General features: G+C 39.1%; 1 protein-coding gene across 2 annotated transcripts in view; it reads left to right on the plus strand.

The window, feature by feature from the left end:
* Positions 1-16,016, plus strand: part of LOC113928965 (regulator of G protein signaling 7 binding protein) — a 101,196-nt gene that overhangs the window by 70,823 nt on the left and 14,357 nt on the right. Inside the window, exons 4-5 of one of the 2 annotated variants that reach the window (XM_035727650.1) lie at positions 5,599-5,746; positions 15,677-15,749. In XM_035727650.1, the coding sequence (XP_035583543.1) occupies positions 5,599-5,746; positions 15,677-15,749 (221 nt within the window). Of the gene's footprint in view, positions 1-5,598; positions 5,747-15,674; positions 15,750-16,016 lie in introns of those variants that run through there. The other variant, XM_027605373.2, reaches the window with a different exon arrangement.

The raw sequence follows: 16,016 nt of genomic DNA on the forward strand, positions 1-16,016 counted from the left end.
AATAATAGTCTGTAACAAAAAGGAAGCAGCCAGATTTGTTGGGGATAAAAATGTTATCAATCAAATAAAAACTAAATAGATGGGTTAATTGGTATTGGGAGCCAACCCTCCAGTCTCTTGCATTTCTGTACATCTTGCACAGTGAGGCATTAACTGCCCTTTGTTTTATACTATCTTTTCAAGGATGTTTACTTAGTAAATGCCTTGGAAAATAGAGATAGTGTCTCTCTCCAGAGCAGGGCATACTGACTATTCAGTACAATGAAAATGTTTCCCTCTGGGGCAAAGGGCAGACAGGCTTATAGAAGACAGGATCCCTAAGCTCAGGGTTCCTCTCCTGTCACACGGCCCCTGTTCCACAGGTAGTGATCTGGCCCTTTCTGTGTCTCCCTGTGAGAATTAGGACTCAAGAAACCAACACAAATGCCTATAGTCTGGCCACTGCTAGTCTGTGAGTAATGAACTGTTTTTGTCTCTGACTTAGAAGTCTCAAGTCTTCTTCCATGACCCATGAGACTGTGGCAGGCTAACTCACAGGTAGAGTAAAATCTCAGACCCTTCACAGTTCTTAACAATTATTATAATGAATATGCTGAGACCCTAAAATAGTGAACTATAAAATCAAGTCAAGGTATTCTCCCAGAATTCAAACCCCAAAATAAATGTGGAGTGTGGGGAATAGTTAAGAAACATATACGATGGGGGACGCCTGGGTGGCTCAGTCATTGGGCGTCTGTCTTCGGCTAGGTCATGATCCTGGGGTCCTGGGATCGAGTCCCGCATCTGGCTCCTTGCTCAGCAGGGAGCTTACTTCTCCCTCTGCCTGCCACTCCCCCTGCTTGTGCTCTCTCTCTCTCTGGCAAATAAATAAATAATAAAATCTAAAAAAAAAAAGAAAGAAAGAAAAAGAAAAGAAACATATAGGATGGTTCCGAGACTCCAATAAGAAAGAGGAATTCTGAAAAGAATGGAGAGAACAGAGAGGTAGATAACCAAGAAAAATAGAAAAACTTTTCCCAAACCTAAAAGAAAGAAATACTTAAATTGAAAATGCCGTAACATCTCAATGAATCACTCCATAGAGTAGTTAGTAACCACTAAGGGAAAAGGGTACATCTATAATGGTGGATCCCTTTTTCCCATTGGAATGAAAGCTTTTGGCAGAAACCAAGCAATCAATAATATTTAACTAACAATAATGGGACAAAGTGACTTATGAGCTTTCTGATGCACTGCACTAAGAAAGATACAATATCACTTCTATAATATGCTTGCCGAAAAATGTTTACGCCGAACCTACGCACGCAGAAACAAGAAGACGGATCCAAACTGAAAGACTCTCTATAAAACAACTGGCCTGAACTCTTCATTCAAAAATATTAATGACGTGAAAGACAAAAAGACAAGGGTGCTGTTCTACATAAAAGGAGAATAAAGAAAAAGGACAACCAAATGCAGTGCAGTCCTTAACCGGAGCCTTCAATTAAAAAAAGGCTGGAAAAAACATTATTGAAACAATTGGGGAAATGTGAATATAATCTATATATTAAATAATAGTATTGTATCAAACTGTATTGAATCATATTTAATCCAAGTTAAATATTTTTTTTGGTGTGATCATTATTTTGAGCTTACAGAGGAAAACATACTTGTTCTTTAGGAGATACATGCTGGAGTATTTAGAATAAAGTGCCATTAATGACTGCAAATTACTCTTAAATGGGTCATTAAAATTATATTTAAATATATAGTTTTATATATAAAAATTATATAATACATATAATCTATATATATAAAACCTATATACATATACATACATATAGAGAGATACAGAGAGAGAAATAAAAGAAAATATAGCTAAATGTTAACAGTTGGTAAAACAAGAATATCTGGGTGTCCACTGTATTATTGCAAGTTTACAGTAGGTTTGCAAATTCTCAAAATAAAAAAAAGGGAGATGAGAGATTGCAAATGCCAACAAAGATTAACATAAAGAGAAGCTACACTTACACTATTTAGGAGCCATCTCAATAATTAAGAATTTAAAGGTAATACCCTAAAAATTTTTCAGACAGCCGTAAACAGGCTACATACAAATCACTCTGGATATGGGCATTAAGATAAGGACATAGTATCTTCCAAGTCTGAGAGAAACTTACTTTGAAGTTAGATTTCTACATCCAGCCAATTAAAATTTAAGCGTGAGCACAAAGAGAGAGAAAGAGAGAAGAAAAAAGTATTTTCGGTTACTTCAAGAGTAAAAAATTTTGCATTCCACAGATATGCTCTGAAATAATTAGTCGAGGATATGCTGCAACAAAATGAAAACTGAATCCAAGAAAGCTAAAGATGTGGAACTCAAGAGATGGTATACAAAGAAATCAGGAGCCATGAATACACAGCATTAGAGATATGAAAGAGTTACAAGAAAAAAGCATATTCAAATTTATATACTATTAAAAATATATTTAATTTGTTAACAAATACATAAGCAAGATAATTTCTAAGAGATGAGTACCATGAAGGCAAATAAACAGACTCTGTACTGGGAAGGGATGAGCCACATAAAGTCATTGCTCTGAGTTCATGAAAGCAATTATTATCTACGTGCAGAGAGAACTTGACCCCACAAATACTCTGGAATTGAAAACCCCTTAAATTCATACTGATCCCTTCTGTCTTTTTAAGATGTTTCAGCCAGAGAAGATACAATATGATCAAAATTCTGCAGAGATTGTGAGAGCTGATAGCACTACACTGCAAGCCCAGCATCCAAGGTTTTTATTTTTGTTCATCTATATTAGCAGAGTTAGAACTAGTCACTGAGAAATGAGGAGAAGGAGGAGATGACTTGGCATTACAAGCTCACAGGTGTGTTTCGGGAATATATGAACAGTTATTTTACTTTGAAAAGGTTATAGGATGATCTTTGTCTTATATAAGTATTATGGAAGTATTACGGGCAGTAAGTGTAAACACACTGACTGTGGATTGGATTTTATTTATGCCTTTTCGTGTAAAAAGCATATATATATATACACACACACACACACACACACACACACAAATATGAGGGAGGTAGAGAGAGGACTCCGAGAAACAGTGTGTCCTCCCCTGTCCTCATCTGAATGAAAGCTCTGACCACAGGACAGGGGCTACAATGGCCCCAAGCCAAGCAAAGCCCATAAGTGTATCTTCTTCCTTTCCCCTTTGCTGCCCAAACCATACTGTGTTCCCCAAGGCATTTCTACTCCACAGGAGGACCACGGGAACCATGTGTGCTTTCAGATGGCCCAATCCTTCAGAGTTCTGAGCAGCAGAGGACCGGGTTTAAGGAGCCCCCCACCCCCACCACCCCTGCCTTTTGCTTCTCTCTCAGATCTTAGCCACCCCTGTGGAACTGCATCCTAAGGCGACCCTGCTCAGTAGGGGTGGCAGATGGACTGTATTTGTTGCACTCTCCCAGGAAGCGTGATGCAATTGCTTTTAAGAGGTCAGTGCCCTCCAACTGTGAAATGGTAATATTATAAATTATGTACTTAATTAAATTTCACCCCAACAGTATACCATAAAATTGGAAAAGCAATTCCATCACTCAGGATCAATGAGCATAAAGTACACACAAAAGGATCAAAAGTTCTCATCAGTAAACTTATGTTTGTGCTTTGGGTGAAAATTCAGAGGTCCATTTCTACTATAGGTTGATGAATGGCGTACAGTTAATAACCACTTAATTGCTTGTCTCTTTTTCCTCGTGTTGCTGCCATATAGGTTAGAAATGACAGGGTGGAGATTTTTGCTAGTCTCCTTCAGTCAGGAATCCAAGGAAAAATCTTCCTATTAGACTTTACCATCCTGTTCACAAGTGTCTTTGTTTAATTTTTCTGTTTATATTGAGTTTTTTTCAAGATTTTATTAATTTATTTGAGAGAAGAGCGAGAGCACGAGTGGCTGGGAAGAGTAGAGGGAGAGGGAGAGGGAGCAGCCCATCTGCCACCGAGCGGGGAGCCCAATGCGGGGCTCGATCCCAGGACTCTGAGATCATGACCTGTGCCAAAGGCAGATGCTTGACCGGCTGAGACATGCAGCACCCCTATATTGTTTTTTTTTTTTAACCATGCAAAACACACATCAGGATTAGGGAAACTGAGCTAAGAGGTAACCTGGTGTAGCTGCTATCTCATGAATATTCAATGATAAGGGCTATCACAAATTCTTAACAACTCCTCTATAGCTGCAGCTACGTACTACAAATAACACTGAATAAAAGAGTAAAAGAAACAATCTAGCATCAAACCCAGTACCTGATAGTTGGCTAACACCCAGGAAATGTTTGTAAGTGAATAAATGAATCAAAGAGTGAATGAACAACTGATAAAACTCAGTTCTCCGGCTTCAGAAGCCATTCCCATGATACCAGGACACACCCTTGCAAATGACAATGTTCAAGGCCAAATAAAAGATTAAAAAAAAAAAAAGATTTTATTTATTTATTTGACAGAGAGAGACCCAGCAAGAGAGGGAACACAAGCAGGGGGAGTGGGAGAGGGAGAAGCAGGCTTCCTGCAGAGCAGGGAGCCTGATGTGGGGCTCAATCCCAGGACCCTGGGACCATGACCTGAGCCGAAGGCAGACGCTTAACGACTGAGCCACCCAGGTGCCCCCAAATCAAAGATGTTAACAGACGATACCTGGGCCATAGTCTATAACTCCCATTTAATTTCATATGAATTTATTACGGAACCAATTTGGAGATTTGTTTCTGGAAAGTACTGATTTATTCACTTGAGATTAGGCATGGTAAATGCAAGTTTTGGACTGGTAGTGCACTGCTGTGGATGGCTACCCAGTAAGTACATGGCACTTTAGTCGATGGCACTTTATGGTCCCAGCAGAGCCAGTCTGGATCTTGAGGCTGAACTATTTCCTCATAGAAGGATAAACGGAAGGAGGTTGGAAAACCAAGGAAATGGAAGGCAAGTCCACAATTTCTCCTATTTCCTACATTCTAAGATAATACTTCTTTCCACATACTGGGTCCCAAAACTTCTATTTGTTTAAGGGATATGAATCCAAGACAGTCAATGTCAGAGTCAGAGAGAAGGGCAGGAGCTCCCATTCTTCCTGCTGGGTGTCCCACCTGCTCCTGGCCGTCTTGGTTGTCTTTGAATCAAAGAGCCAAAAAGAAGCTCGATTTCACAGGCTGAAACTCCCCTCTCAAGCTGACCTGATCTACCTCACTAAGAATGGATTATAGAGACCTCGTACTCCATCAAAGACTGAGCCCTTACTTTTACCTTGATCTTGGATATCTACAAACTGGGATCTACAAACTATCTTTCCCAGAATGTTGTGAAACATGCTACACACACAAGTACATATATTTATATAGCTAGAGATAGAGATATCTATATTCATGTTATTCAGAAACAACTGAATTGGTATTGTATTTAGTATTCAGAAAGTAATTGGGGTTAATGGAGCCTCTAACTCAAAGCACAGACAATCCTTGCAATGATATCTTGGCTATAGAACTTGAATTTATGATTTCTTGTCTTTTTCTCTTTACCAACACCCCCACCACCACCCCCAACTTAGGAAAGGAGCCTGGTGGGGGAACCAAGAGTTTGGATTGCAAAATTGAGGAGAGTACTGAAACACCTGCTCTAGAGGACTCCTCATCATCCCCTGTAGATATTCAGCAACATTCCTGGCAGGTTTCCATAGACATCGAGAACACTGAAAGGTAAGTGGGAAATTACCCTAAATAGACTTCCAGTATTCCTCCAGCTAATACTCTTAAGGGCTATAAAAGTTGAGATTTTTCTCTTTCAGATTCAGCTTTTGTCTTTCAGATTCAGATTTTAGAAATCTCAGAAAATTGAGGCAACAGAAGGTAAGGAGTCCAAACCCTGCAGTAGAATGTTAGCAGAATTTCCAGTAGTCACAGGCTCCCAAGCCTCTTTTTATCCCACTCTACCACACTGTGTCTCCATGGAAATGAAAACTGTGTGCTTCCTTGGGAAGGGAGAAAGTTGAATCTATATACCATCACAGCTCACCCACTGGGCTAGGGACCAATATTTCCATTTGTTTAAAGGAGAAGAATCCAAAATCATGCAAAGATGTCAACAGTAGATTCTTGCATTTCAGGTGTATGGAATGGCCTGCTGAGCTGTCAGTCAGAGGCTAAGCATTCTGTCCAGTTGACAGCTTTTCATAGAGCTCCCTTCTCTTGCTTTCCCAGAATGTAGCTGATGGGCCCTTAGTGATCAAAGCAAGTTAATGCATTTATCTTAACAAGCAGTAAGCTCACTGATAGAGAGGGAGTTTCCTTCTTGAGAAGAAGTGATTCTACAGTGATTCAATTTCATTTGGGGAAAGGAAGCAATAATAATATAGTAATACATGCCATGGCTCATCTAGATGCTAAAAATGCCATTCTGTGAGGCAGGAAGATGAGGCCCTTGTTTATTGGCCTTCACAGTGATCTCATGTCCTTTGCTACTAATGTCCCTAGAGCTGACACAAAGCAGTTGAATGAATACTGGGCAATTCCACTGAGTGCTTTGTGTGGAGTTGAATCATTGACAAGATAATGAACATTTTATTTTTTTATTTTTAGAAATGTAACACACAATGGCATTTACAGCCATTGTGGTTCTACTTTCATATTGTAATATAATTCTAAAGCTAATTACTGAATTTCTGTGTTTATAGAAAATTGAAGCATGTGGTAATTATGTGCTATTAATAAAACTTGGATTTTGTATAAGCTTGGAAATCTAACAATTCAAACAATAAAGCTGTTTGGCACGGTCTGATACAGCTATAGACAAATGGTGAGGGAATGATTTATCTTAATTTATGAAATAGAAAATGCTTTGCTCTCTTCCCAGGAAGAAATATCTGCCAGAGTGCCATGATCAGGGCATAATCCATCAGCAAGGCCATTTTCCGTTTCAGGCACCTTGCACAGCAACTATATCTAAGCCTTTTGAGCTTGTAAGAAAGCAAGCTATGGCTGGCAATAAAAATAAGAGAGGGTGCAGTTAGGTTCAAGATAATGTCATAAGATGTGAACTCGCTCCCTCCCATGGGTCCAACAAATATACAGTAATAATTTCCTCTGAAAAAGACCAGCAGATTGGATGGCCAGGGCCTCCACAACAAAAGACAAAAAGGATGGCACTGAGATAGGTAGGAGAAGTAAGCACCCTGCCTTGCCAGAAAAGACTCCACCATAAGTGCCGGGATCCACAATTAGGAAGGGTCTCAAAAGTACAGAATTTTTTCCTAAGAAGTGAGGGGTCTGTGCTCCACATCAGGCTTCCAACCCTTAGACCCTGCATGAGAGATAGGAGACCCCCTACATGCCAGACTTTGAAAGCCAGTGAGGACTATATCCAGGATAACTAGGAAACTGAACGGAATGGAGAACCCACTCTTAAGGACTCATGCACGGATTTGCTTGCGCTGGAACCGAGCACAAAAACATGAATTTGAAAAGTTCCTAGATCGTATGTGAAGGAAACCAACTTACTAATCTTAAAGCACTTGCCAGAGAGGCAGGAAAATGTTGGGACCTTATATAGACACAGACAATGGCAGCCACTATATATGTGACCTCTTCCTACCTTGCTAAGTTTGGTGCTGGTGGACACCATTTGGGAACTATCCCTCTAACCTATTAGAGCTGGTGGGCATGCTCAGGTGAGAATCCCACACACCATCAGAGCAAAACTACATGTCACAGCCAGACCAAGGGCCAATCCCACCCACCCCCCATTCCACAGATACAATCCTGCCACAGCAGATGGGTGTGTGCAGCCCATATTGAGGATAATCCTTGAGCGCCTAGTTCTGGTGGTCAGGGGGCATTGCATATCTGGGTTCCACATGACCTCTCCTGCCCAAAGACATTCTTCCAATGTTGGAAGGGGTAGTGAATTTGACTAATACATACAAACAAACACAGAGAATAAGACAAAGTGTTTCAACAAAACATTATGTTTCAAACAAAAAAACAAGATAAAGTATCAGAGAAAAATATTAATGAAACAGACATAAGCAACCTATCTGATAAGGAGTTTAAAGTAATGATCATAAAGATGCTCAGTGAACTCAGGAGAAGAATGGATGAATATGGAAATCCTGAACAAAGAGACAGTAAATATAAGAAAGTTCTGAAGAGTAGTTACAGAGCCAAAGAATACAATAACTAAACTGAAAAGTATACTAACGGGGTCCAAGAGCAGACTGGATAAAGCCAAAAATCTGATCAGCAAGCTAGAAGAGAAAGCAACAGAAGTCACCTGAGCAGAAGAGCAAAAAGAAAAAAGAATTGTGGAGAATGAAGATAATTTAAGGGACCTCTGAGACATCAAGTGGAATAATGTTTGCCTTATAGAGATTCCAGAAAGGGAAGATTGAGAAAAAAGGCCAGACGACTTATTTGAAGAAATAATAGTTGAAAACTTTTCTAATCTGGGGAAGAAATCCAGGTTTAAGAAGCACAGAAAGTCCTGAACAAAACGAACCAAAGAGATCCACAAAAAGAGATGCTAGAATTAAAATGGTAATTTTAATAATAATTAAAATGATAAAAGTTAAAGAAAGAATCTTAAAAGCAGCAAGAGAAACCCCATAAGTATGCCAGCAGATTTTTCAACAGAAATCTTGCAATCCAAAAGAAGGTGGCATAATATATTCAAAGTGCTAAAAGGAAAAAAATTCACCAAGAATTCTCAGCAAGTTATCATTCAAAATTGAGGGAGTGGGGATCCTGGGTGGTTCAGCTGGTTGAGTGTCCGACTCTTGATCTAGGCTCAGGTCTTGACCTTGGGTTCATGGGTTCAGGCCCCACATTGGGCTCTGCACTCAGTGTGGAGCCTACTTAAAAAAAAAAAAAAAAATGAGGGCGAGATCAAGAGTTTTCCAGATAAGCCAAAGCTATATAGGAGCTTATCACCACTAACCCAGCATCACAATAAATGTTAAAGGGACTTCTCTAAACTGAAAGAAATGGCACTAATTAATAACAAGGAAATATATATGAAATCCTCCTGGAAAAGGTAAACATATAGTAAAAGTAGTGAATCAATCACTTATAAAGCAACTATGAAGGTTTAAAGACAAAAATAATACAGTTAACTCTGAAAAAGAAACTGAGGGTTCTAGAGGGGAGGAGGGTAGGGGGATGGGTTAGCCTGGTGATGGGTATTAAAGAGGGCACATTCTGCATGGAGCACTGGGTGTTATGCACAAACAATGAATCATGGAACACTACATCAAAAACTAATGATGTAATATATGGTGATTAACATAACAATAAAAAATTAAATAATAATAACACAGTTAACTGAAACTACAAGAATTAAAGAATGCATAAAATTAAGACACAAAATGTGACATCAAAAACCTAAAATAGCAGGGGTAGAAGAAATGTAAAGTTTTGGAATGTTACTATTAACTCAAAACAGACCATTATATACATAGGAACTTACATGTGAACTTTATGGCAAGCCACAAAGCAAAAACTTACCATAAAAACACAAAGAAGGGGTGCCTAGGTGGCTCAGTCAGTTAAGCATCTGCCTTAGGCTCAGGTCATAATCCCAGGGTCCTGGGATCGAGCCCCACATAGGGCTACCTGCTCAGTGGGGAGCCTGCTTCTCCCTCTCCCTCTCTCCCTGCTTGTGCTCTCTCTGTCTCCCTCTCTCTCAAATGAATAAATAAAATCTTTGGGAAAACACACACACACACACACACACACACACACACAAAAGAAAATGAGAAGAGAATCTAAACAAAACACTAAAGAGAGCCATCAAACCACAAGGTAAGACAGAAAAAAAGAGAGGAACAGAGAGGAATTACAAAAACAGCCAGAAAACAATCAACAAAATGGCAATAATTACTTACCTATAGTTACTTCAAATGTAAATGGACTAAATGTTCCAATCAAAAGACATAGAGTGGCTGAAGGGATACATAAAAATAAGACCCATCTGTATGCTACCTACAACAGACTCATTTCAGGACACACACAGACTGAACTCGAAGGGATTAACAAAGATATTTCATGCAAATGGAAATGAATAGAAAGCTGGTGTAGGAATATTCATAACAAAGTAGACTTTAAAACAAAGACTGTAATAATAGACAAAGAAGGGCATTACATAATGTAAAAGGGTCAATCCAACAAAAAGACATACCACTTTTAAATATCAAGTATCTTTTCCGACTACAGTGGTATGAAACCAGAAATCAATTACAAAAAGAAAGCTGGAAAAAAACACAAAAATGTGGAGATAAAACAACATGCTTCTAAACAACCAACGGGTCATCAAAGATGTCAATGAAGAAATTTAAAAAAAAAAAAAACCTAGAGACTAATGAAAACAGAATTATGACATACCAAAATCTGTGGGATGTAGCAAAAGTGATCTAAGAGGGAAAGTCATAGCAGACTTACCTCCATAAGCAAGAAAAATCTCAAATAATCACTCTAACTTTACACCTACAGGATCTAGGGGAAAAAAAAAAAAAAACAAAGCCCAAATTCAGTAGAAAGAAGGAAATAATAAATACAGAGTGGAAAGAAATGAAAAAGAGACCTAAAAATCAATAGAAAAGATCAATAAAACTAAGAGCTGGTTCTTTGAAAAGATAAAAGAAACTCAAAAACCTTTATCTAGACTAGAGAAGTCTAGACTAGACCAAGAAAAAAGAGAGAAGGTTCTAATAAATAAAATCAGAAATGAAAGAGCAGAATTTACAACTGACATCACAGAAATACAAAGGACCATAAAAACTATTACAAACAATTATATGCTAACAAAGTGGACAATCTGGAAGAAATGGATAAATTCGTAGAAACATACACTCTTCCAAGACTGATATCACGAAGAAATAGAGAATCTGAACACACTGATTACTGGTAAGGAGATTGAATCAGTAATCAAAAACTTCCCAACAAACACAAGTCCAGGAACAGACAGATTCACAAGTGAATTCTAGTAAACATTCAAAGACTTAAAACCTATCCTTCCCAAATCTTCCAAAAAATTAAAGAGAAGGAAACACTTCCAAAGTCATCTTATGAGGCTAGTATGACCCTGATACCAAAATCAGAGAAGAACATCACAAAAAAAGAAAATTGTAGGTCAATATCATTAATGAACATTAATGTAGAAATTCTCAACAAAATATTAGCAAACTGGATACAATAAAATAAAAGGACCATATACCATGATCAAGTGTGACTGATTCCAAGGATACAAAGATGGTTCAACATCTGCAAATCAATCAATGTGACACACCACATTAACAAAATGAATCATCTCAATAGCTGCAGAAAAAGCATTTGAGGGCGCCTGGGTGGCTCAGTTGGTTAAACGACTGCCTTCAGCTCAGGTCATGATCCTGGAGTCCCAGGATCGAGTCCCACATCGGGCTCCCTGCTCGGCAGGGAGTCTGCTTCTCCCTCTGACCCTCCCCCATCTCGTGTGCTCTCTCTCTCTCTCTCATTCTCTCTCTCTTTCAAATAAATAAATAAATAAATCTTAAAAAAAAAAAAGAAAAAGCATTTGACACAATCCAACACCATTTTTAATAAAAACTCAACCAAGTGGGCATAGAGGGAACATATCTCAACATAATAAAGGCCATACATGACAAACCCACAGCTAACATCACAGTCAATGGTGAGTAGCTGAAAGTTTTTCCTCTAAAATCAGGAATAAGACAAAAATGGCCACTTACCACTTTTATTCAATATAGTATTGAACATCCCAACCAAGATAATTAGGCAAGAAAAATAAATAAAAGACATCTAAATGATTAAGGAAGAAGCAAAACTGTCTCTACCTGCAGATGACATGATACTATACTTAGAAAACCTAAGACTCTCCAACAAAAAAAAATGGTTAGAACTAATAAATGAATTCAGTAAAGTACCAGGATACAAAAATCAACACACAGAAATCTGTGGCATTTGTATATACTAATGACAAATTATCAGAAAGAGAAATTAAGAAAATAATTCCATTTAAATTGCATCAAAAACCCAGGAATAAATTTAACCAAGGTGAAAGACCTACACACTGAAAACTCTAAGACACTGATGAAAGAAAATGAAGACATAAATAAATGGAAAAAAATATTTCATGATCATGGATTGGAAGAACAGGGTTAAAATGTCCATACTACCCAAAGCAATCTACAGATTCAGTGCGATCCTTATCAAAATTCCAGTTAATCTTCAAAAATTAACTCAAAATGGATTAAAAACCTGAATGTAAGATCTGAAACCATAAAATTCCTAAAAGAAAACATACGCAGTAAGCCCCTCAACATGAGTTTTAGTGGTATTTTTTTTTGTGCATCTGATTCCAAAGGCAAGGGAAACAGAAGCAAAAATAAACAAATGGGATTACATCAAACTGAAAATCTTTTGCATAACGAAAGAAAAGGTCATCAAAACAAAAATGTGATCTACTGAATGGGAGATTTTTGCAAATCATATATCCAACAAAGGATTAAGATTCAAAATATATAAAGAACTCATACAACAACAACAAAAAGAAACAGTCCAATTAAAAAATGGTCAGAGGATCTGAATAGACATTTTTTCACAAAAGACATATAGATGGCCCACAGGCGCATAGAAAGATGTTCAACATCACTAGTCATCAGGAAAATGCAAATCAAAACCACAATGAAGTTATCACCTCCCACCTGTTAGATGAGCTAGTACCAAAAAGACAAGAAATAACAAACACTGAGGAGGATGTGGGAAAAAATGGATCTCTCATATCCAATTGACGAGAATGTAAACTGGCACAACCACTATGGAAAACAGTATGGATATTTCTCAAAAAAATAAGAATAGGACTCCCATATGATCCAGCTATTCCACTTCTAGGTATTTATCCAAAGAAAACAAAAATGCTGATTCAAAACGATATATGCACCCCTCTGTTCATTGCTGTATTATTTACAATAACCAAGAAATTGAAACAACCTAAATGTTCATAAATGGACGAATGGAAAAAGAAGATGCAGTGTGTGTGTGTGTGTGTGTGTGTGTGTGCGCGCGCGCGCGCACGCGCGCGTCCGCAAACACGCTATAATGGCATCTACTCAGCTTGCTATTTGCAACGACATGGATAGACCGTGAAGTTATTATGCTAAGTGAAATAAGTCACACAGAGAAAAACAAATACCATATGATCCCACTCATATCTGGAATCTATAAAGGAAAACAAAACAAAAACAAACTTATAGATGCAAGAGAACAGATAGATGATTACAGAGGGGAAGGGTGGGGGGGATGGAGGTGGGTCAAATGGTTGAAGGGGGTCAGTTATAGCGTGATGCATCAGTAGTGGTGATCACTTTGTAGTACATACAGATGGAAACTTATAATGTTGCACACTTGAAGCTTAAATAATGTTATATACCAATTTTACCTCAATTAAAAAAAAAAGGGAGAGTATAGCCCACAGTTTTGAAGTTCAGCCTTAAAGTCCAGATTCAGGTCAAAGGAGGTGGGAATGACTGAGACAAGTCGGCACAAGAGACCTGGTCTGGTAAGGCAGCTTCCTAAGTTCTCCCTCTCTCTGCCCTAAAAGATCAGTGCGTCTCACACTGGACTGCACATTAAAATCACCAGAAGGGCTTTTTAAAAACACTGATTCCTGAGCCCCATCCCCAGAAACCAGCTGTATCAGGCTCTCATGGGGTGGGGTCTTGGAACATGGTGATTCTCCTGTGCAGCACCACACCTGGGAATTGGTGCTTTCTAGAGAGACCTTGCCTCAGTCTCACATGCTGCATTCCTGACCCGTTCCCACCGTGTGCCCGTCCACCTCCCATCCCATCCGCCCTTGAGAATTTTACAGGAAATCAGAATGTGTGTGCCCCTTGCACTTCTGGATGTAAGGGCACTGCCCTTCTTTTTCCCAATCCCCCACTTTTGCCTTTTCTCTCTAGAAATACCCTTTGGGGCTTGTCAGCATCGGTGCCCCACAGACATATCCTCATACTTATGGAAAAGAATTTCGATTGTTTTTATGGATTTATTTCTACACCTGATCCACAAGGCTGCTTTCTTCTCCTTTTCCAGTCAGCTATTCCTGGGAAAGAGTTCCTTTTTACATGTTAGCCAATACTTAAGGAGAGACCCTATGGGGTCTCTGGCCTCCCCCAGGACAAGTAGTCCTCAAACCATACTCAAGAGAACAGTTGTGTATCAAGAAATACACAGGGGCACCTGGTTGGCTCAGTTGGTACAGCATGCAACTCTTAATCTCAGGGTTGTGAGTTCAAGCCCCACATTGGGTGTGGAGCCTACTTAAAATAAAAAAAGAAAGGAACTGAGGGATTTCATACCTAAAATTAAATGGTGATTCTTCTTCATATAGCAAAAGAAAAATAAGTTAGTAGATAGAATTTCCTCAACTTTCAGATTATCCTCCCCCCAAAACTTTATTAAATCCTTAGTACCTGCTGCTATTGCTTGCCTATTCTAGAGCTAACTAAAAGATGTATCTGATTTTTGCTCTTATAAATGAAATCGACCACTACGTCCTGTGATTTCAAGAGTACTAAGTCCAGGGGATGACCACCAGAACATGTGGAGAACTACTGCCCCAAGGATTTGAAAAGTCCAACGGATCCCTATCCCAAACTAGAAGCCCCCTGTTATGGCTTCCTGCTCCACAGTTGGGTGGTTTTAGGATCACATATATTCCAAGATGAGAGAGCAGAGATGTTGGAGGGATGCAGTGGCTTACCTGCATGGGAGGGGCTAGAGGAAGGTCCATTTGTCCATCTGTCCCAGGTGCTTTACTCTCCCTCCTTCTCCCTCTCCACGCCCCCCTCCCCACCGTGAAGAGCTCTTCTCTGAAGATTTTAGAATTCGTCAGTTTCCCATTATTCTAAGTCACTTCAATCAATGCTGAATCTTGTGAATCCTTAACAGCTATGTTACACTGAATTTCAATCACAGTAATGAGACAATAGCCAGTGGACCACTACAACCACAACAGCCATCTGACCTTAAAGCCTGAGAGCAACATCACCCAGCCTCAGCTTTGCCCAAAGTACCCCTGTTACACTACTTGCATGTCCTTGACCTCCCTCTTAGAAATCTGCGATACTGGCCTTGTTATCAGAGACTCTTCTCTGATCTCAGCCAGGTCCAACCGAAGGCAGAGAAGAAGTCTCCTACAGCAGAATGCCCTGTGGAAATATTTGCCAGAGTAGTTCTCATTCCTTCCAAAACCATCAGTCTCAGATTTTTTTTCTTATAAAAGCAAAATAAATTCAACATTTGCCGGGGTACCTGGGTGGCTCAGTCGTTAAGCATCTGCCTTCGGCTCAGGTCATAATCCCAGGGTCCTGGGATCGAGCCCCGCATCAGGCTCCTGCTCGGCAGGAAACCTGCTTCTCCCTCTCCCACTCCCCCTGCTTGTGTCTCACTGTGTCTCTCTCTGTCAAATAAATAAATAAAATCTTAAAAAAAAAATTCAACATTTGCCTACTGGAAACTAAAACTAGTACAATTAAGCACAGACTCTCGTTTCTCAATTGTCTCATAGAAGAGACTGGGATTGCATTTCAAAAATTTACAGCTGATTTTTTTTTTCTTTTTATCACTTTTACAGAGACATGCGAGAAATGAAAAACCTTTTAAGCAAACTCAGGGAAACTATGCCTTTACCATTGAAAAATCAAGGTAAGTCTTGTCATTTTGAGGAAGAGGATGTTTTTAACATGATAACCTTGGGACTTGTTTCTTAAGAAATTACAAATTTGTTTTACACAAACAATAGAAGGCACTGAATATACATTCCTCTCTCTTCAAGAAGATACAATAATGAAAATGGAGCCCCGCAGGCAAACACAGTTGTGCTCTGAGGCGAGCTGAGGTACACTCTGACCCTCAGAGGCCTCTTCCACTGGCCCTGTCAGTCAAGAGCACATATTCATTAACAAGCAGTGGAAAG

Source organism: Zalophus californianus, chromosome 5, assembly GCF_009762305.2.
Source record: "Zalophus californianus isolate mZalCal1 chromosome 5, mZalCal1.pri.v2, whole genome shotgun sequence".
Lineage (NCBI taxonomy): Eukaryota > Metazoa > Chordata > Mammalia > Carnivora > Otariidae > Zalophus > Zalophus californianus.